The sequence below is a fragment of the Pocillopora damicornis genome, chromosome 3, assembly GCF_964200805.1.
Source record: "Pocillopora damicornis chromosome 3, jaPocDami1.2, whole genome shotgun sequence".
Lineage (NCBI taxonomy): Eukaryota > Metazoa > Cnidaria > Anthozoa > Scleractinia > Pocilloporidae > Pocillopora > Pocillopora damicornis.
Window position 1 is genome coordinate 6,961,307 of NC_142672.1, and position 20,817 is coordinate 6,982,123.

At 38.4% G+C, this 20,817-nt stretch overlaps 1 protein-coding gene across 5 annotated transcripts in view; it reads left to right on the top strand.

The window, feature by feature from the left end:
* Positions 1-19,152, top strand: part of LOC149048020 (uncharacterized) — a 22,403-nt gene extending 3,251 nt beyond the window's left edge. For 2 of the 5 annotated variants that reach the window (XM_089200221.1, XM_089200223.1), the window contains 16 exons: positions 845-1,021; positions 1,744-2,016; positions 2,552-2,933; positions 3,021-3,739; positions 4,191-4,299; positions 4,711-4,745; positions 4,881-4,967; positions 5,755-5,865; positions 8,225-8,254; positions 9,185-9,223; positions 10,812-10,841; positions 11,769-11,807; positions 13,394-13,423; positions 14,354-14,392; positions 16,974-17,160; positions 17,698-19,152. In XM_089200221.1, the coding sequence (XP_089056347.1) occupies positions 845-1,021; positions 1,744-2,016; positions 2,552-2,933; positions 3,021-3,739; positions 4,191-4,299; positions 4,711-4,745; positions 4,881-4,967; positions 5,755-5,865; positions 8,225-8,254; positions 9,185-9,223; positions 10,812-10,841; positions 11,769-11,807; positions 13,394-13,423; positions 14,354-14,392; positions 16,974-17,160; positions 17,698-17,779 (2,369 nt within the window). In that variant the 3' untranslated portion in view covers positions 17,780-19,152. Of the gene's footprint in view, positions 1-844; positions 1,022-1,743; positions 2,017-2,551; positions 2,934-3,020; positions 3,740-4,190; positions 4,300-4,710; positions 4,746-4,880; positions 4,968-5,754; positions 5,866-8,224; positions 8,255-9,184; positions 9,224-10,016; positions 10,141-10,811; positions 10,842-11,768; positions 11,808-13,393; positions 13,424-14,353; positions 14,393-16,973; positions 17,161-17,697 lie in introns of all 5 variants that reach the window. The other 3 variants (XM_089200222.1, XM_089200224.1, XR_016184936.1) reach the window with 2 other exon arrangements.
* Positions 19,153-20,817: the final 1,665 nt, after the last annotated feature.

Sequence of the window (20,817 nt, forward strand, 5' to 3'; positions counted from 1 at the left end):
ATCCTGAGATCTAATTGCTTTTTCTCCTCTCTAACTGCTAGTGGTCAGGCACAGTGACCTCATGGTTAGTGCGCTTGACTCCGGATCAAGTGGTCCGGTTTTGAGCCCTGGCCGGGGTCATTGTGTTGTGTTCCTAGGCAAGACACTTTACTCTCACGGTGCTTCTCTTCACCCAGGTGTACAAATGGGTACCAGTTGGGGGTAACCCTGTGATGGACTAGCATCCTATGCAGGGGGGAGTAGCAATACTCCTAGCCGCTTCATGCTAAGGAAACCAGAGTTAAGCACCGGCCCCATGGGCCTCTTGGGCCTGTATAAGGGCTTTACTTTTTTTTTACTTTCTAACTGCTACACATTTCCTTGTAAATCAGTTACAAGAATTTGGTGTTAGTGTTTAACTACCTGATAAATGAATAAAGGGGTAAGTTTATAAAGAAATTGTGGTGCTGCGTCGGTGGGATAGTATAGCAGGTAATTTAGTGTTAACAACTGGGTTGAAAACGTAAATTAACCACCGTAAAGAGTAAAAAAGCTGACGTTTCGAGCGTTAGCCCTTCGTCAGAGCGATTGACGAAGGGCTAACGTTGGAAACGTCAGCTTTTTTACTCTTTACAGTGGCTAATTTACGTTTTCAACCCAGTTATTAACACTAACTTACCTAACTACCTGATAAGTTTGATTATTTTCATTACCTGTTTGTTGGATAATGTTTGGATAGCATAAGGCATAAGTCTATGTGTGGCTCAGCCTGTGTACAAAATCTATATTCTGTTGTAGTTGCCTTTTTTATTTAGCTCAAGGTTATAAACCTAAAATGCTCTCTCTATTCTTGTACATGCATTAGCTGAAGCTGATCCATTTCACACTAAAGTGCAGCCAGTTAATCAGCCATCGTTGGACGAGGCCAATTCGTGCGTTACTTCCACAGTCTTCTTTTCTGGGCTTCGTGGTGGTCATGGGGCTCATACAACTGAGGATTGTACTCTCGTATGCAGTAATCCTTCACCTGTTACAAATAATGGTGAGAAAGTGGAAAAGGACTAAATTATCAGAAATTAATTGAATTATATGTCGTGGACGATAAGTTAACTCCTGCCAGTCTCTCATGTACTGCCAACAATATGATTGTTGGATGTAGTGGGCCATACTCTACTGCAATAGGCCTACTAAGACCAAAAGCTGTTTATGGAGTCAGATTTTATCATTAGATATTGCCATTTTCGTAACTTGGACTCTATAAGTTTTTTTTATATTAGACTGAACAACGAATTCAATTTGAATCTTTTTTCTTACGATTTGTATCCGCCGTTTGACGCCGTTTGACGCCGTTTCCTGAACCAGTCAGACACGCATTATAGGCGCAATAAATATATTACCAAGCTCATCATTTCTCTCTGTGCTGTAATTAGTCTTGGTTCTCGTTTTTTTTTACCGTTTCAATTTGAGGCCCTTGGGCGACGTTTCGGTGGGGAATAAACTTCATCCATAGCTCAGAGGGGTCAGTAAGAAATATATGCTTCATTCACCCTTACATGCCATTGTCTTACTAGGCACCATTTTGATCGACTCCTTTCATAAGCACGTTACGCTTGGAAGTGCGGGATTGAAAGACTATACAAAACTATCAGACTGACCTAAAAAAGAGAATAATTTTTCAACTCTCCTCACCCTCTTTCCATTATTACGATCTATTTTTTACGTTTTGTGAGGCCCAAATCTATTTTTGTTCTTTGTTTAACCTAGACTCCTCTCTGAGATCAATGGGAACACATCCAGCGCCCTTGCCAGCACCCGCAGGACAGCAAACGGGGCCCACTCAAGTCCCTTCATCTACCCGATTCCAACTTGATCCAGCTATTGAACCGGAACCTGCGCGATATGTTAACTTTCTATTTTACGAGGGTTACTCGGTGGAAATATTGGGTGGAAAACACTTTAAGACTCGTGATGGAGAGTTTGTGGAAGTGAAAAGTGGAACACAGTATAAAATACTCGTCAAAAATTCACGCACTTATGGTGAGGGGCAAATTAAGAGGCATATGTTTTGAAAATGTTCCTGTAGCATAGCCCGTGGTCTGGTTCCATTTCTTACTGAGTAATAAGTAATAATAAATTTCCCGTTTATTGACTCGGGACCTCGCTTTCATTAAATCTCAGGTACCAGTGCTATTGCATTTTATCAGTTCCACTTTTCAATAGATTTCAATTCCTGCAAGTTCCTGTTGCTCTTTATTTTCAGACCGTCCACAACGGTCCATAAATTTTCTTGGACTTGTATCAATGTTCACCTCCGAAGTTACACTTATGATATTTCGGATCATTTTGGCAAGACGATGGCCAGGACAAGATGCCATTTTACTTAAAATTGACACTCGCTGATTTCTCCGTTGACAGGGAGATAATCCTTGAAGATAGGAAAGTGATACAGCCGGCAGAGAGTGCCATTTGCTTGCCACTAGTTATGCGACCAGATATTCCCGTTCTTTCCGTCGTTTGGCCTGAGTTCAGAAAGACTATAACATTATTTTTCATTGGTTGTGATCTTTGACAGGTTGTCATTTGGACATATCTATTGATGGTTACGATATTGGTGGATGGGCTCTCCACGGAGGAGAGGAGATGTCAATCGAAAGATCAGCTTATGAGGCTAAGAGGTTCACCTTCTACCGAGTGAAAAGTGCACCAAAAGAAGCAGGCATTGAATCTGGTCGGCCCGAAAATGGTCTTGTGAAGTGCGTGTTCACACCTGAAGCTTTCCTTAACATTCCAGTGATCACCTCTGATTCTTCTCAGCCATTGAATGTGAGCATACCTCCATCGGCGACAGTTGGTGAGTTAAAACATGAGGTGCAGAGCCAAATGGAAGTACGGAATGACCTGGATCAAGTTCTAGCTCTAGACGACAAGGTGCTCCCAAATGCTTCTCTCGTAAAGTAAGTGACCTGTGTAAGCCTTAGACTGGATAGTAGATTCAGACGTATTTTAACTTTTTGTCCAAATTTTTCTTTACTTTGTGACAGTCGTGTTCTTAGGACACCAGGAAATCTGAGACTTATCGATGCAGAAATGACAATTTCAGTGACAGTCGAGACATCCTCCAAAGTGTCTTATCCAAAAACCTTTCCAATAAAGGTACATCCGGGCAGGTCAAAGGTCCATGACCTCATGCAACAGATAGAGAGACGGCTCAACGTTCCGGTCAGTGACCAAAAGCTTTACTTTGGAAAAACTCTCCTGTCCGGAGCACCAAGGGAGTGCCTCCCTGATAAACTCATCTGCAGTCCACGACCGGCTGTAGCCGTCATCCTCCCGGAGTATATTCACATAACTGTGGAAGAACAGAATGGTGACTCACATGCCCTGAAGATAGACAAAGAGAAGAACTTGGAGGCTGTCATGGAAGAAATTCCTTCGTGTTGTAACCTGCAAGAAAATACACAGGTCATATTTTTTTTCAATGAAAAAAAAATTTTTCCTTTTAAAAATAAAAGGAACTTAGACAACCTGGGTATTTGTTCCGGATCAAGGCTTGAGTTGAAAATGAAGATTCTTTTCATCGACGTTGAAGCTTGTTTCTCAGGTGGTTCTCCACCCGTCCGCGTGAGATGTAGTCCTCAAGATACTTTCCACGATTTGATGGAAAAGATTGGGGTGAAGAATGAGAAGAAAAAATGGAAGTTTACATTTGCAATGGACACAATAATTTTTGATCCAGATGAAGACAAGAGTCCGTTACAAGGTAAAGACATACTTCTTTAGAACTCATCTATAGTAATATATAGATTTAGCCAAGCCTAAAAGCGGAGCTCGCATTTTTTTTTCTCGCACGTCTCAAGGGCCCAACGCCTTGCCCCGGCCAGGACTAAAACCCGGGTCGTCCGACTCGGAGCCCAGTGCACTGCCCACTGGACTACTGGACAAAGCCGTGGCGTTGGCGTGCCCGTGGTACAGTTGACCACGCATGTTAAAAGTAGCACCTTGTACGGTCGTACATCCAAATTTTTTCGGCTTGATGGGTTACTACTATTTTGTACAATTATGGGGCTACGCTCTGCGAGCTCCGCTATCAACAATTTGTTTAAGGTGCCGTCGCACGGGATGGAAGTATGCTTCTATTTTGATAATTTTATCTTGTGAATTGATGGAGTTAACGATAGAAATGTCTGTCGAATACCTTTTCTTTGTATTAGATTACGGAGTTACGCACGGCTGTACCCTTCACGTGGCGAAACATCTGGCCGCCGATGGTTCCATCATGGCTCACGAAACGTCTAAGTGTAACGGGCAAGAGTTCGAAAGGTTAGCCGCATGCGCGCAAATCGCAAATCGACCTTTGCACAAAGAAACTTTTACTTACGCCCTGTATAAAGGCACCCTCATTTCACGTTAAGCGACATCAAGATCATTTAACTGAGTGCAACTAACTTACGGAGTGGTTATATTAATTCCTAAATATTATGCCTTCGTAGTTTCGAGCGTTAGCCCTATGTCAGAGCGATAGAAAATCGCTCTGACGAAGAGCTAACGCTCGAAAGGTCAGCTTTTTTAGCCTTTAAGGTGGCCAATTTACGTTTTCAACTCAGTTGTTAACACTTAGTTACCTGCTATACTCTCCCACCGACGCAGCACCACAGTTTCTTTAGAAACTTCCCCCCTTTATGATTTTTACAAAGTTTATTTTTCTTCTCCATTCGCATGTTAATTATGTAGAGGTGGCCTTTCTGATGTCCCTGGCGATAGAAAAGGTAAGTTATTTAAATATTTTCACAAGGAAAGTCAAAATTTTATGAATGTCTGTTTTTTTTTCGTGTGGTGTGCATGATGAACAGACGAAGAACGTATAGTAGAAGTTTTGAAATATTTTTTTTCTGAACTTCAAGGGAAGAAATCATTTTTCCGCAATGGTAAAGAAAAGCTTTTCGGAAAGCGACTTGAAGAGTGCACCAGCGGTTTAACTCATGGAGGCGGTAGGTATAAACTGTGTCAATATTTAACGGTACCGACTCACATTTGTTTTGTAGAACTAGAAAAATACCACTTATCACCTTTCCTAATTAAAAGTTCTCGAAAGGATTAGTACCAAGGGACGTATGTTTCTTATGTGTCAACTTTTAAGACAATTGATAACAGAGATAAGAAAAAAAAAGGGGATAAGTCTCCTTTACAAGGAAAGCCCCGGCCTTGTCCAATCATTAAGGGGAAAAAAGCAACGAATTGTCTGAGCAGTTATTTTTAATTGTCTAGAATATAATTGAATGTCAAATTCTGCATTTTGACATAAGTTGACATCTGGTCACCGGCAAAGGCGTAAATGGTTGGCTATAACCTTTCAATTTATATATAGTTTACGTTAGTCATGCTTCAAATAGCGCGTTAACATTTTTTTTTTGCGAAGGACACCCGCGAAAGTCTGCTGTATACTTATAGCAACTTTTGTAAGTTAATACCTTAAGAATGATTAATTAAATAGGCTTACATTTGTCATTAGCAAAATAGACAGTCTGCAGTGTGTGGCTTCTTTTCATTTGATATTCTTTCGTACTCTATAGTTGAAATGCGCGGTTGCCTAGCCACCCTGGTACTTGCATCTTTTTTTAAGATGTCGTCGATGATCTGTTTTATTAGTCTTTAAAAAAGGGAGGTAGCAAGCGATTTACATTTGATAAGCCGTTTCCTTCGTAACTCGCGAAGTTTGATTGACCTAATGTTAGCCTTCATTACATTATGTATATAATAATAAATATGTATATAAAGCAGATAAGCCGTGCGCCTGTAGCATAGAACTGGATCCAGGGTGGAGATCAGGAGGGACCACATTGCAAGGCCACAGCACACAGGAGGTGCAGGACATTCGTCGTCGACCTTGTAAGTTCTGCAATTATGGGAAAGCCATTTCACTGCTGTGATTGGTTGTCAAAATTTTTAAAACAGGTTTTCTGATGAAGAAAACTGTGAGTAAATCTAAATATATATATATATTCCCGTTTTCAAAAAACGTTACAATTTGAACGCCTTTTCTTTTCCATTAAAAAAAGTGCTGCCGGAACTTATAATAGGGAAAAGTTCCCAGTAGGTAAAAACAATTACTCCTTTGTTTCACCTTCGCACAATAACAAAGAAGGTATTCCTCCTTTGATGTGAAATGTAAATGCCCAGTCCATCACCTTTTTATGAGAAAAGAAATGGAATATTTATCTAATATATTTTTTTAAAAACAACGTTTTTAAAAACTTATGAACCTACTTTTGGGTCGACAATTTGTACCTCCACTGCGTGACTTCCTCCTTTAATATGTATTTAACTTGCCCAGTTTTGTAGCCTTTCGGGAATTCTGTATTACAACATCATTTGTGCGCATGTAAAGCAGAAGATGTGATAAAACAGAGAATTATTTTCCGGATATGAAAAAAAGTTAACTAACTTATACTTTAAACGGTGAAGAATATATGAAAGTCATATATTTGAACTGCGGATAAAGACGTGAATGAAAGTGATCCTCGCAGTAATGTGCACTACTTAGGCAGTAGTGGAAATAAGGCCTGAAGTAGTGCAGTAGTGCACATTAGTGCGAGGATCACTTTCATTCTCGTGTTTATCCGCAGTTCAAATATATGACTTTCATATATTCTTCACCGTTTATTTCATCACTTCACGGGTTTATTTAGAACCAACATCATTACCAGCTCCCAGTTGGCTTGTTAGCTCAGTTGGTAGAGCGCTGCACCGGTATCGCAGAGGTCATGGGTTCAAATCCCGTACAGGCCTGAATTTTTGTCAGGCCTTATTTCCACTACTGCCTAAGTAGTGCACATTACTGCGAGGATCACTTTCATTCACATAACTTATACTTTATTTTCTCTGTGGAAACAAACGCCTTTCCTACAGAGTTTGTTTGTTTGAATTCAAATGGACGCCAATGGTAGAAGAATAATTTTGTCTGAATTGTAACCAGAATTAGGTCTGAATTGAAAGTTCAAAAACGAATAGTCCCCAGGTTGATTTTTTTTCTTTATGAGTTTGTCCAGTTATTTATTTATTTATCTTGGGGGTGAAAGGGTTAACACGTATTTAACTTGCCCAGTTTTTGTAGCCCTTTAGGAATTCTATATTACGACAACATTTGTGCACATGTTAAGCAGAAATGTGATGAAATAGAGAATTCTTTTCCGGATGTTAAAAAGTTAATTGATATCTGCTATATTTTGTCTGTGGAAACATATGCCTTCCAACAGAGTTTGTTTGTTTGAATTCAAAAGGACAAAAATGGTGAAAGAATCATTTTGTCTGAATTGTAACCAAAATAGTCCATTTTACAGTTGCCTGCTTCGTTGCCAAGCCTTTGGAGAGGAGTGAGGCTAAGGTTGACCTTGTTATGATAAAAACATTGCTGCTTTTCAAATGTAAACTACTTTGTTATCATTCTAACTAGATACTGGTCTCTATCACAATATGGTCACCTTCAGCCCCTTTCCAAATCAAAGGCTTGGCAACTAAGTACACAATTGTAAAATGGCCTATTGTTACCAGACCGATGTGTCTGTCATTGGGTGATGGTAAGTCGTGTTTAAATATATGTGTTCTCTGAATTGAAACCAGCACAGGGACTTACGCAGTCCTCCTCGTGGAGAATTGGGGGGAGGGGTCTTGTGCCAAAAATCGATTTGGAGTTAAAGAGAGTACCAGCAAGTTAATTTGCTATGAATAACTAACTATTACTTTTCACTAGAGTTTCTATGCATCACAGAAAGCAAAGACTCTTTGCAACGCACTTGAATACATGTCGCAAACGTGGATGATAATCCCCTGATCATTACGCCCTAGTAAATTTTCACTCCGCTGGCTTCTCTATTTCCAGTAATATTCGGCAATCAATTCCTTATTGATTTTATGTTGGTACACTCATGTAGCGTTTGAATTGCCTCGTTCTTGTCGAAAACCAAAACCTGCAGAAACGTTTGGGAGTGTGCAACCTAGTTAAAAGACAAAAAAAAAAAAAGAAAAGAAAAAACGCATAGCGTTTAAAAGGTCACTCTCTTTTAAGACACGAATATGCTTATGATTTTTAACCAATGATATGGTACCCCGACAGAACCAAGTCTTTCCCTGCGAAAAATGAGCAATTCATAACTTAATTTTTGAGGCACCGATGTACATTTTCATAATTTTGAAAGAAGAGGATGGTACACTGAGAGAGTAATGTCTTTCTTCGCTCCTATCCATTTAGGTCCACCTCCATGTGGCGCGATCCCAAATGGTAAGTAGTATTCAAAGACTGCTTGTTGCAGTAAACTTGGGAAGAATGCAACTTAATTAAAAGACAAAAAACGTATTGCGTTTATAACGTTCAACATGAAAATTTGTTGAGAATTTCTTGTTCTAATTACCATTGAACAAAAAAAAGAAGGTTGATGACTTCATGTGGTTTGTGCTATGCTAAGAATATTGTAAGGAGCAGTTTGCATAAAAGCTTCAATCCATTCAACAGTGGCCTGGAAGGGGAATCAACTTCCGCGACCTCATGCTTTGACTGCGACTTTTTTTTTTCACACGTGACTTTTTCTTGAGTGCCTTAAGATTGCGGGCTCACCTAACAGAGCGGTCAGCAAATGCAATGCTGGAAGATAATCAGGTAAAACACAATGACAGTCCAATGGAAAGGAAAACAAAGATCAACATGACTGCAGAAAAGCACAACCACAGAGTAGTCTTTTTTAATGATCACCTAGCAGTCCAGCAAAAAATACCATAAAAACTCGCAAATTGAGAATAAGGCGTAGGTTTTGAAAAAGTCGCAGATGGAGAGAAGAATTGTGCATGGATAAAAAGAGAAGTAGAAATTGAAAAGAGAGGTCGCGAAAGAAAAAGAAAAAGAAAGTCGCAGAAGGAAGAAATAATTCGTAGAAGAAAAAAGAGTCTTTCCCGCTGATTTGTTTGAACTTGCAAATCGTGGTCAGGAAAGGAAGACTATTGGCTGTTTCAACTATCCGATTACAGGTGTCCGATTACAGCCAACTGTTCAATCACACTGTCCGATTTCAACTCTACAAAATAATTCGCGAAAAATAAAGAAGTCACTCCACCAATCACATTTGAGTAAATTGTAATGGTTATGATTAACATTTATATGTACACTAGTTTTCAAAAAATTTACAGTTTGAGCATCTTTTCTTTCTCCATTTAAAAGGTAGAGCCAGCACTTATAAAGGGAAAATGACCTTAAGAGGTAAGTACAATGACTGCTTTGTTTCACCTTCGCATAGTAGCAAGAACGGAATTTCTTCTTCGATGTGATATGTGTTAATGCCTAGTCCATCACCCTTTTGATGAGAAAAGAAAAGGTATACGTATCTAATATGTATTTTTAAAAAGCAACTGTTCCAAAAACTTGTGAACATAGTTTTGGGTTGACAATTTATACCTTCACCACTTGACTTCTTCTTTAAACCCTTTTTCTCCCATGAGTGACCAAGATAGAATTTCTCATTACAATATCAGTAAAATATCAAGCAAACAAGCAATGAGAATAGAGAACAATATCAATTAGGGGATTAGTAGTTGATCCAGTACCAAATTCTCTGAACTAACATCACAAGAATTATATGGCAGACAGTAAGGAGAATTACTAATGAGATCTGGGGAGTGAAAGGGTTAACACGTATTTAACTTGCCCAGTTTTTGTAGCCCTTTAGGAATTCTATATTACGACAACATTTGTGCACATGTAAAGTAGAAATGTGATGAAATAGAGAATTCTTTTCCCGATGTTAAAAAGTTAATTGATATATGCTTTATTTTGTCTGTGGAAACATATGCCTTCCAATAGAGTTTGTTTGCTTGAATTCAAATGGACAAAAATGGTGAAAGAATCATTTTGTCTGAATTGTAACCAAAATAGTCCATTTTTTTCCTGCTTCGTTGCCAAGCCTTTGGAGAGGAGTGAGGCTAAGGTTGACCTTGTTATGATATAAACATTGCTGCTTTTCAAATGTAAACTACTTTGTTATCATTCTAACTAGATACTGGTCTCTATCACAATATTGTGACCTTCAGCCCCTTTCCAAATCAAAGGCTTGGCAACTCAGTACATAACTGTAAAATGGCCCATTGTAACCAGACCGATGTGTCTGTCATTGGGTGCTGGTAAGTCGTGTTTAAATATATGTGTTCTCTGAATTGAAAACAGCACAGAGACTTACGCAGTTCTCCTCATGGAGAATTGGGGGGACAGGACTTGCGCCAAAAATCGATTTGGAATTAAAGAGAGTACCAGCAAGTTAAATTGCTATGAATAACTAACTATTACTTTTCACTAGAGTTTCTATGCATCACAAAAAGCAAAGACTCTTTGCAACGCACTTGAATGCATGTCGCAAACGTGGATGATAATCCCCTGATCATTACACCCTAGTAATTTTTCACTCTGCTGGTTTCTCTATTTCCAGTGATATTCGGCGATCACTTCCTTATTGATTTTATGTTGGTACACTCATGTAGCGTTTGAATTGCCTCGTTCTTGTCGTAAACCAAAACCTGCAGAAAATTTTGGGAGTGTGCAACCTAGTTAAAGGACAAAAAAAAAAAAAAAAAAAAAAAAACGCATAGCGTTTAAAAGGTCCCTTGCTTTCAAGACACGAATATTCTTATGATTTTTAACCAATGAAATGGTACCCCGACAGAACCATGTCTTTCCCTGTGAAAAACGAGCAATTCATAACTTAATTTTTGGGGCACCGATATACATTTTCATAATTTTGAAAGAAGAGGATGGTACACTGAGAGAGTAATGTCTTTCTTCGCTCCTATCCATTTAGTTCCACCTGTACGTGGCCTGAGCCTAACTGGTAAGTAGTATTCAAAGACTGCTTGTTGCAATAAACTTGGGAAGAATGCAACTTAATTAAAAGACAAAAAACGTATCGCGTTTATAACGTTCAACATGAAAATTTGTTGAGAAATTCTTATTCTTATTACCATTGAACAAAAAGAACGAGGTTGATGACTTCATGTGGTTTGTGCTATGCTAAGAATATTGTAAGGGGCAGTTTGCATGAAAACTTCAATCCATTCAACAGTGGCCTGGAATGGGAATCAACTTACGCGACCTCATGCTATTTGACTGCGACTTTTTTTTCACATGTGACTTCTTCTTGAGTGCCTTAAGATTGCGAGCTCACCAAACAAAGCGGTCAGCAAATGCAATACTGGAAGATAATCAGGTAAAACACAATGACAGTCCAATGGAAAGGAAACACAGATCAATATGACTGCGGAAAAAGCACAACCACAGAGTAGTCTTTTTTAATGATCACCTAGCAGTCCAGCAAAAAATACAATAAAAATTCGCAGATTGAGAATAAGGCGCAGGTTTTGAAAAAGTCGCTGATGGAGAGAAGAATTGTGCATGGATAAAAAGAGAAGTAGAAATTGAAAAAAGAGGTCGCGAAAGAAAAAAAAACAAAGTCGCAGAAGGAAGAATTAATTCGTAGAAGAAAAAAGAGCCTTTTGCCGCTGATTTGTTTGAACTTGCAAATCGTGGTCAGGAAAGGAAGACTATTAGCTGTTTCAACTATCCGATTACAGGTGTCCAATGACAGCCAACTGTTCAATCACACTCCGATTACAACTCTACAAAATAATTCGCGAAAAATAAAGAAGTTACTTCACCAATCACATTTGAGTAAATCGTAATGGTTATGATTAATATGTATATATACACCGGTTTTCAAAAAATTTACAATTTGAGCATCTTTTCTTTTTCCATTAAAAAGGTAGAGACAGACGTATTAGAGCGGAAATAGCCTTAGCACGTAAGTACAATGACTGCTTTGTTTCACCTTCGCATAGTAGCAAGAACAGAATTTCTTCTTCGATGTGAAATGTTAATGCCTAGTCCATCTCCCTTTTGATGAGAAAAGAAAAGGTATACTTGTCTAATATGTATTTTTAAAAAGCAACTGTTCCAAAAACTTGTGAACATAGTTTTGGGTTGACAATTTATACCTTCACCGCTTGACTTCCTCTTTAAACCCTTTTTCTCCCATGAGTGACCAAGATAGAATTTCTCCTTACAATATCAGTAAAATATCAAGCAAACAAGCGGTGAGAATAGAAAACAATATCAATTAGGGGATTAGTAGTTGATCCAGTACCAAAATTCTCTGAACTAACATCACAAGAATTATATGGCAGACAGTAAGGAGAATTACTAATGAGATCTGGGGAGTGAAAGGGTTAACACGTATTTAACTTGCCCAGTTTTTGTAGCCCTTTAGGAATTCTATATTACGAAAACATTTGTGCACATGTAAAGCAGAAATGTGATGAAATAGAGAATTCTTTTCCGGATGTTAAAAAGTTAATTGATATATGCTTTATTTTGTCTGTGGAAACATATGCCTTCCAACAGAGTTTGTTTGTTTGAATTCAAATGGACAAAAATGGTGAAAGAATCATTTTGTGTGAAGTGTAACCAAAATAGTCCATTTTACAGTTGCCTGCTTCGTTGCCAAGCCTTTGGAGAGGAGTGAGGCTAAGGTTGACCTTGTTATGATAAAAACATTGCTGCTTTTCAAATGTAAACTACTTTGTTATCATTCTAACTAGATACTAGTCTCTATCACAATATGGTCACCTTCAGCCCCTTTCCAAATCAAAGGCTTGGCAACTAAGTACACAACTGTAAATGACCTATTGTAACCAGACAGATGTGTCTGTCATTGGGTGCTGGTAAGTCGTCTTTAAATATATGTGTTCTCTGGATTGAAACCAGCACAGGGACTTACGCAGTCCTCCTCGTGGAGAATTGGGGGGAGGGGTCTTGTGCCAAAAATCGATTTGGAATTAAAGAGAGTACCAGCAAGTTAAATTGCTATGAATAATTAACTATTACTTTTCACTAGAGTTTCTATGCATCACAAAAAGCAAAGACTCTTTGACTTGAATACATGTCGCAAACGTGGATGATAATCCCCTGATCATTACACCCTAGTAAATTTTCACTCTACTGGCTTCTCTTTTTCCAGTGATATTCGGCGATCACTTCCTTATTGATTTTATGTTGGTACACTCATGTAGCGTTTGAATTGCCTTGTTCTTGTCGTAAACCAAAACCTGCAGAAACGTTTGGGAGTGTGCAACCTAGTTAAAAGACAAAAAAAAAAAAAAAGAAAAGAAAAAACGCATAGCGTTTAAAAGGTCACTTGCTTTTAAGACACGAATATTCTTATGATTTTTAACCAATGAAATGGTACCCAGACAGAACCATGTCTTTCCCTGCGAAAAATGAGCAATTCATAACTTAAGTTTTGAGGCACCGATATACATTTTCATAATTTTGAAAGAAGAGGATGGTACACTGAGAGAGTAATGTCTTTCTTCGCTCCTATCCATTTAGGTCCATGTGCAGGTGCCGCGACCCCAAGAAGTAAGTAGTAGTGAAAGACTGCTTCTTGCAGTAAACTTGGGTAGAATGCAACTTAATTAAAAGACAAAAAACGTATTGCGTTGATAACGTTCGACATGAAAATTTGTTGAGAATTTCTTATTCTAATTACCATTGAACAAAAAACACTAGGTTGATGACTTCATGTGGTTTGTGCTATGCTTAGAATATTGTATGGGGCAGTTTGCATGAAAACTTCAATCCATTCAACAGTGGCCTGAAAGGGAAATCAACTTCCGCAACCCCATGCTATTTGACTGCGACTTTTTTTTCATACGTGACTTCTTCTTGAGTGCCTTAAGATTGCGAGCTCACCTAACAAAGCGGTCAACAAATGCAATGCTGGAAGATAATCAGGTAAAACACAATGACAGTCCAGTGGAAAGGAAACACAGATCAATATGACTACGGAAAAGTACAACCACAGAGTAGTCTTTTTTAATGGTCACCTAGCAGTCCAGCAAAAAATACAATAAAAATTCGTAGATTGAGAATAAGGCGCAGGTTTTGAAAAAGTCACTGATGGAGAGAAGAATTGTGCATGGATAAAAAGGGAAGTAGAAATTGAAAAAAGAGGTCGCGAAAGAAAAAAAAAACAAAGTCGCAGAAGGAAGAAATAATTCGTAGAAGAAAAAAGAGTCTTTTTCCCGCTGATTTGTTTGAACTTGCAAATCGTGGTCAGGAAAGGAAGACTATTGGCTGTTTCAACTATCCGATTACAGGTGTCCGATGACAGCCAACTGTTCAATCACACTGTCCGATTACATCTCTACAAAATAATTCGCGAAAAATAAAGAAGTTACTTCACCAATCACATTTGAGTAAATTGTAATGGTTATGATTAACATGTATATATACACCGGTTTTCAAAAAATTTACAATTTGAGCATCTTTTCTTTTTCCATTAAAAAGTTGGAGCCGGAATTCAAAAAAGGAGAAAGACCTTTGCAGGTAAGTACAATGACTGCTTTGTTTCACCTTCGCACAGTAGCAAGAACGGAACTTCTTCTTCGATGTGAAATGTTAATGCCTAGTCCATCACCCTTTTGATGAGAAAAGAAAAGGTATACGTATCTAATATGTATTTTTAAAAAGCAACTGTTCCAAAAACTTGTGAACATAGTTTTGGGTTGACAATTTATACCTTCACCGCTTGACTTCCTCTTTAAACCCTTTTTCTCCCATGAGTGACCAAGATAGAATTTCTCCTTACAATATCAATAAAATATCAAGCAAACAAGCAGTGAGAATAGAGAACAATATCAATTAGGGGATTAGTAGTTGATCCAGTACCAAATTCTCTGAACTAACATCATATGAATTATATGGTAGACAGTAAGGAGAATTACTAATGGATAACACGTATTTAACTTGCCCAGTTTTTGTAGCCCTTTAGAAATTCTATATTACGACAACATTTGTGCACATGTAAAGAAGAAATGTGATGAAATAGAGAATTCTTTTCCGGATATTAAAAAGTTAATTAATACATGCTTTATTTTGTCTGTGGAAACAAATGCCTTCCAACAGAGTTTGTTTGTTTGAATTCAAATGGACAAAAATGGTGAAAGAATCGTCTTGTCTGAGTTGTAACTAGAATAGTCCATTTTACAGTTTCCTGCTCGTTTGCCAAGCCTTTGGAAAGGAGTGAGGCTAAGGATAACCTTGTTATGATACAAACATTGCTACTTTTCAAATGTAAACTACTTTGTTATCATTCTAACTAGATACTGGTCTCTATCACAATATTGTCACCTTCAGCCCCTTTCTAAATCAAAGGCTTGGCAACTAAGTACACAACTGTAAAGTGGCCTATTGTAACTAGACCGATGTGTCTGTCATTGGGTGCTGGTAAGTCGTGTTTAAATATGTGTGTTCCATGAATTGAAAACAGCACAGGGACTTACGCAGTCTTCCTCATGGAGAATTGGGGGGAGGGGACTTGCGCCAAAAGCCTCTTTGGAATTAAAGAGGGTACCAGCAAATTAAATTGCTATGAATATCTTATTATCACTTTTCACTAGAGTTTCCATGCATCACAGAAAGCAACGACTCTTCGCAACGCACTTGAATACATGTCGCAAACGTGGATGATAATCCCCTGATCATTACACCCTAGTAATTTTTCACTCTGCTGGTTTCTCTATTTCCAGTGATATTCGGCGATCACTTCCTTATTGATGTTATGTTGGTACATTCATGTAGCGTTTGAATTGCCTCGTTCTTGTTGTAAACCAAAGCCTGCAGAAAATTTTGGGAGTGTGCAACCTAGCTAAAAGACAACAAAAAAAAAAGAAAAGAAAAGAAAAAATGCATAGCGTTTAAAAGGTCACTTGCTTTTAAGACACGAATATTCTTATGATTTTTAACCAATGAAATTGTACCCCGACAGAACCATGTCTTTCGCTGCGAAAAATGAGCAATTCATAACTTAAGTTTTGAGGCACCGATATACATTTTCATAATTTTGAAAGAAGAGGATGGTACACTGAGAGAGTAATGTCTTTCTTCGCTCCTATCCATTTAGGTATACCTCCACGTGGCGCGAGCCTAAGTAGTAACTAGTATTCAAAGACTGCTTGTTGCAGTAAACTTGGGTAGAATGCAACTTAATTAAAAGACAAAAAGCGTATTGCGTTTATAACGTTCAACATGAAAATTTGTTGAGAATTTCTTATTCTAATTACCATTGAACAAAAAAAACGAGGTTGATGACTTCATGTGGTTTGTGCTATTCTAAGAATATTGTAAGGGGCAGTTTGCATAAAAACCTCAATCCATTCAACAGTGGCCTGGAAGGGGAATCAACTTCCGCGACCTCATGCTATTTGACTGCGACTTTTTTTTCACACGTGACTTCTTCTTGAGTGCCTTAAGATTGCGAGCTCACCTAACAAAGCGGTCAGCAAATGCAATGCTGGAAGATAATCAGGTAAAACACAATGACAGTCCAATGGAAAGGAAAAACAGATCAATATGACTGCGGAAAAGCACAACCACAGAGTAGTCTTTTTTAATGATCACATAGCAGTCCAGCAAAAAATACAATAAAAATTCGCAGATTGAGAATAAGGCGCAGGTTTGGAGAAAGTCGCTGATGGAGAGAAGAATTGTGCATGGATTAAAAGAGAAGTAGAAATTGAAAAAAGAGGTCGCGAAAGAAAAAAACAAAGTCGCAGAAGTAAGAAATAATTCGTAGAAGAAAAAGTATTTTTCCCGCCGATTTCTTTAAACTTGCACATCTTGGCCGGAAAGGGAGGCTATTTATTATCTAACTGAGAAAGGAATTAAGCTCCGCGGAAACGAGAGAGAGAGAGAGAGAGCTTCTCTCTACTATATTATTTCTTGTTGCACCCCATCAATAGGTTAATTATTTTTTAGTTCCTGGAATTCGGAAGAGAACGTTTTGTAAATACTAGTTAACCACTTTGGGCTCGTGACCTCCCCGCTGTCCACTATAATTCCGAAAAAAACATTAACAATGTAACCGGTAATAACTCCAGAATTGTCTTAAATACTCTTTTCCTCTTAGAATTGGAGGGTTTTAGGGAAGACGAAGGTTACAAGGCCAACCGTATTAACGTCGTTGAATCGGATCCAGAATGGAGATCAGGTGGAACAACATTACAAGGCCAAAGCACACAACAGTTTATCCCGGCTGAACCAATCACAGTGGATCCTTCAAAGAAGATTGAGTTGGTTCTCAGGCTTGTGGCCAGGTAATACTAAAGTATGCGTTTTGTGGGCAAGTGAACTGTTTTCAAGTATTTAATGCATTAATAGTTTTAAATTTAGATCTGCTACGGTCCGGAAGATAGTTTTTTAGGCTCTATTGAAATCAATAATCAGTCATGGTTAACTTTTCCCGGACACTTTGCATGGTTAACGACCGTATGGACAAAAATCACCTCGCTAGGGATCTAATTTACGCCTTTTTCATCCAAAACAATCGATGGAAAGCAACCAGATTGTAATATTTTTTGTTTTGGGTGTCACTTTGTGCAACTTGTTCTCCAACAAGCTTCTTTTGAACCATAGGGATCGCTAACTGTAAAGAGCCTTTTCTCACTCTTCCTTTGCGGGCCAACAAGCCTCTCAACTAAGGCTAAACACCAAAATTTATTGAACCAGCTTGGCTAGTATTTTCATCTTGGGTATCGTGAAGGGGTCCATAGATACAAGATGAGCTTCCGATTTCGTTTTGTTGTGTTATCTAAAGCAATTTTTTTCCTTTTTGGGTTCTTCTTTGTTTTCAGAGAGGGAGAAGAAGGTCTCAAATTCCCCGAAGGCAAGTGCACTCCGTTGTCAACTCTGATTCCACCAGCTGTCCAGGAGTAGAGCATAGACTGGGTCGGTGTCTATGCAATGATTGACTGTTAGATAGCTTTAGATAGAGTAACCTACAGAGTGACAACTGGATTCACTTTGACGAAATTATGTCTAAACTGGATAGTTGTGAAAATAAACCACATCGCGCTGATTTTGTACGACCACCTGGTTAAAGACCGTTGAAAGTAAGTTGCATGACTTAAGCTAGTCATGGTCAAAAACAAACAAACAAACAGTGGAAAAGTTTGAAGCATGTTTCTGCTATTTTTTTTCTCTGACTCTCTGGTGTGGTTATTTTATTTTGTTATCTGAAAATAGTCAAATCAGAGGAACGTGGAAGGATTTCATCAGTGTGCCTTTCGCTTTACATGAATGTTCATCTAGTAATTTTCTTAGAAATGTCATCGAAGAAATGACTCGAAAAACTGATGTAAAAATAGCTCTCTTGTGGGCACATTGGCAAAATAGTCCTTATAATGAACGAGCCAGTTAGAATACTATATAAGCGCCCTATAGCTATGGATCACAGCGAAGAGGCACGCTGTGCGCTTAACTTCCAATGTATCATCAGTGATGTGAGGTTTGTGTTTTTCGAGAACAACATAGAGTAAATTGAAACTGAGAAATTTTGTTCGTTATGTATTGTACAGTAACTCTGTTATAAGCTGTAACAGTTGGGAAGCACTTTGTTGCTTTATTACATCATTCCTAAATTGGTGGAATGAAGGTAATCTTGGATAATTTTGTTTTAAATCGATTTACATGATGTACTCGTTGTACCAAAAGTTCTCTTTTTAATATTTTTTTAAATTTATTGACTCTCTGAATATTTGCAAAGTAATGAAAATCAGATCAAGAGGATCTTCGTGTACTGTTTGTATGTGACCTGAGTAATTTCCTTTTCAACTAAAAAAAAAGTGCCAGTGTTTAAAAAACTGCTATACAAGGTTGAATGTGTTCGACAAAGTTGATATAAATCTATAATCGTGCGATCGTACCGAGCCGCCATATTTGTTTTGCTAGTCGACATTTTCAAAGCTCGCGCCACATTTGCGTCCAGATCTCGCGCGGTCAAAACACCCGATTCGTCACCGGCGATGAGGGACCAACAACCTGTAGTACAGCTATGTCAACCCCATGGATACTGCGAAGAAAGTTAATTAATTAATTAATCAATTAATAAAACAAAGGAGAACGAAAAAGAAAAATGAAAGATGGTGTACTAAATTAAAGGAATTAAAGAAAGGTGAGGTAGGTTATGAAGTCGGGTTGCTAAATTTAATGGGGTAAAGATAAACTCTAAAACCTTTTGTACAACTTAGTCTATATATGTAGGTTAACTATGTCTTGAATGTATTAAATATACTTTTAATGGGTTAGTATTAGTTGTTGAAACATTTTCGTTCCTAGTTTGTAAATTAAGAGAAACTGGTTTGAAAAGGGGTGATAGTGTGGACCAAAAAAGTTTTTTTAATTAACGTAATAATTTTTGTTCTTTTGGCCACTAGTGTCCAAAATCACAAATCGGCCACTAGTATCCAGAATTATAAATCGGCTTTCAGAGTCCAAAATTTCAAATCGGCTTCTGGAGTGAAAAATAACAAATCGGCCACAAAGGTTCAAAATCACATATCAGCCACTAATGTCCAAAATCTCAAATCAGCCCCAAGTATCCCAATTTGCAAATCGGCCACAAGGGTCCGAATCACAAATCGGCCACTAGTGTCTAAAATCCCAAATCGGCCACTAATGTCCCGCCGGCTAGAGTCCAAAATCACAAATCGGCCACTTTTAGGGTCTTCTAGGGTCTAAAATCACAAATCGGCCACTATAGTGACCAAAATCACAAATCGCCCACAAGGGTCTAAGTTGAATAATAGGCCACTAAAGTCCAAAATCACAAATGGGCCACTTGTGTCCTGAATCAAAAATCGGCAGCTAGAGTCCAAAATCACAAATCGGCCACTAGTGTCAAAAATTCCAAATCAGCCCTAAGTGTACCAATTTGTAAATCGGCCACAAGGGTTAAAATCACAAATCGGCCACTAGTGTTCAAAATCACGCACAAATCGGCAATTTTAGGGTCTAAAATCACAAATCGGCCACTAATGTCAAAAATCCCAAATCGGAAATTTTAGGGTCTTAAATCACAAACCAGCCACTTTTAGGGTCTTCCAGGGTTTAAATCACAAATCGGCCACTATAGGGACCAAAATCAGAAATCGCCCACAAGGGTCTAAGTTGAATAATAGGCCACTAGAGTCCAAAATCACAAATGGGCCACTTGTGTCCTGAATCACAAATCGGCAACTACAGTCCAAAATCACAAATCAGCCACTTGTGTCAAAACTTACAAATCAGCCATTAAGGTCCAATAAATGAAATATCAGCCACCAGTGTCCAAAATCACTAAACGGCGTCAAGGGTCCAGAATAATTAACAAATCGGTCCCAAGTGTCCCAAATTGCAAACCGGCCCCTGGTGGCCAAAATCACAAATCGGCCACTTTCAGGGTCCAAATCGGCCACTATGACCAAAATCAAAAATCGGCTACTGGTGTCCAAAATCACAAATCGGCCACGAGGGTCCAAATTGAAAAATCGGCCATTAGTGTCCAAAATCACAAATCGGCCACTAGCGTCCGAAATCACAAATGGCCACTAGGGTCCAAATTGAAAAATCGTTCACTAGGGTCCAAAATCACAAATCGGCCACTAGGGTCTACATTGAAAAATCGGCCACTAGGGCACAAAATCACAATTCTGCCACCAGGGTCCAAAATAAAAAAAACAGCGTCAAGGGTCCAAAATCACAAACCGGCCGTTTGTGTTCAAAATCACAAATGGGCCACTAGGGTCCAAAATCATAAATCGGCCACAAGTGTCCAAAGTCACAAATTAGCCAATAGTGTCCCAAATAAAAAATCGGCATTTAGCGTCTAAAATCACAAATAGGCCACTAAAAGTCGATTAGTACACGTTGTGAATGAGATCCCTTAGCCCTTTTCTCCTTTGATTGTTAACTGAAGAAGAAGCATATTTGCCGTT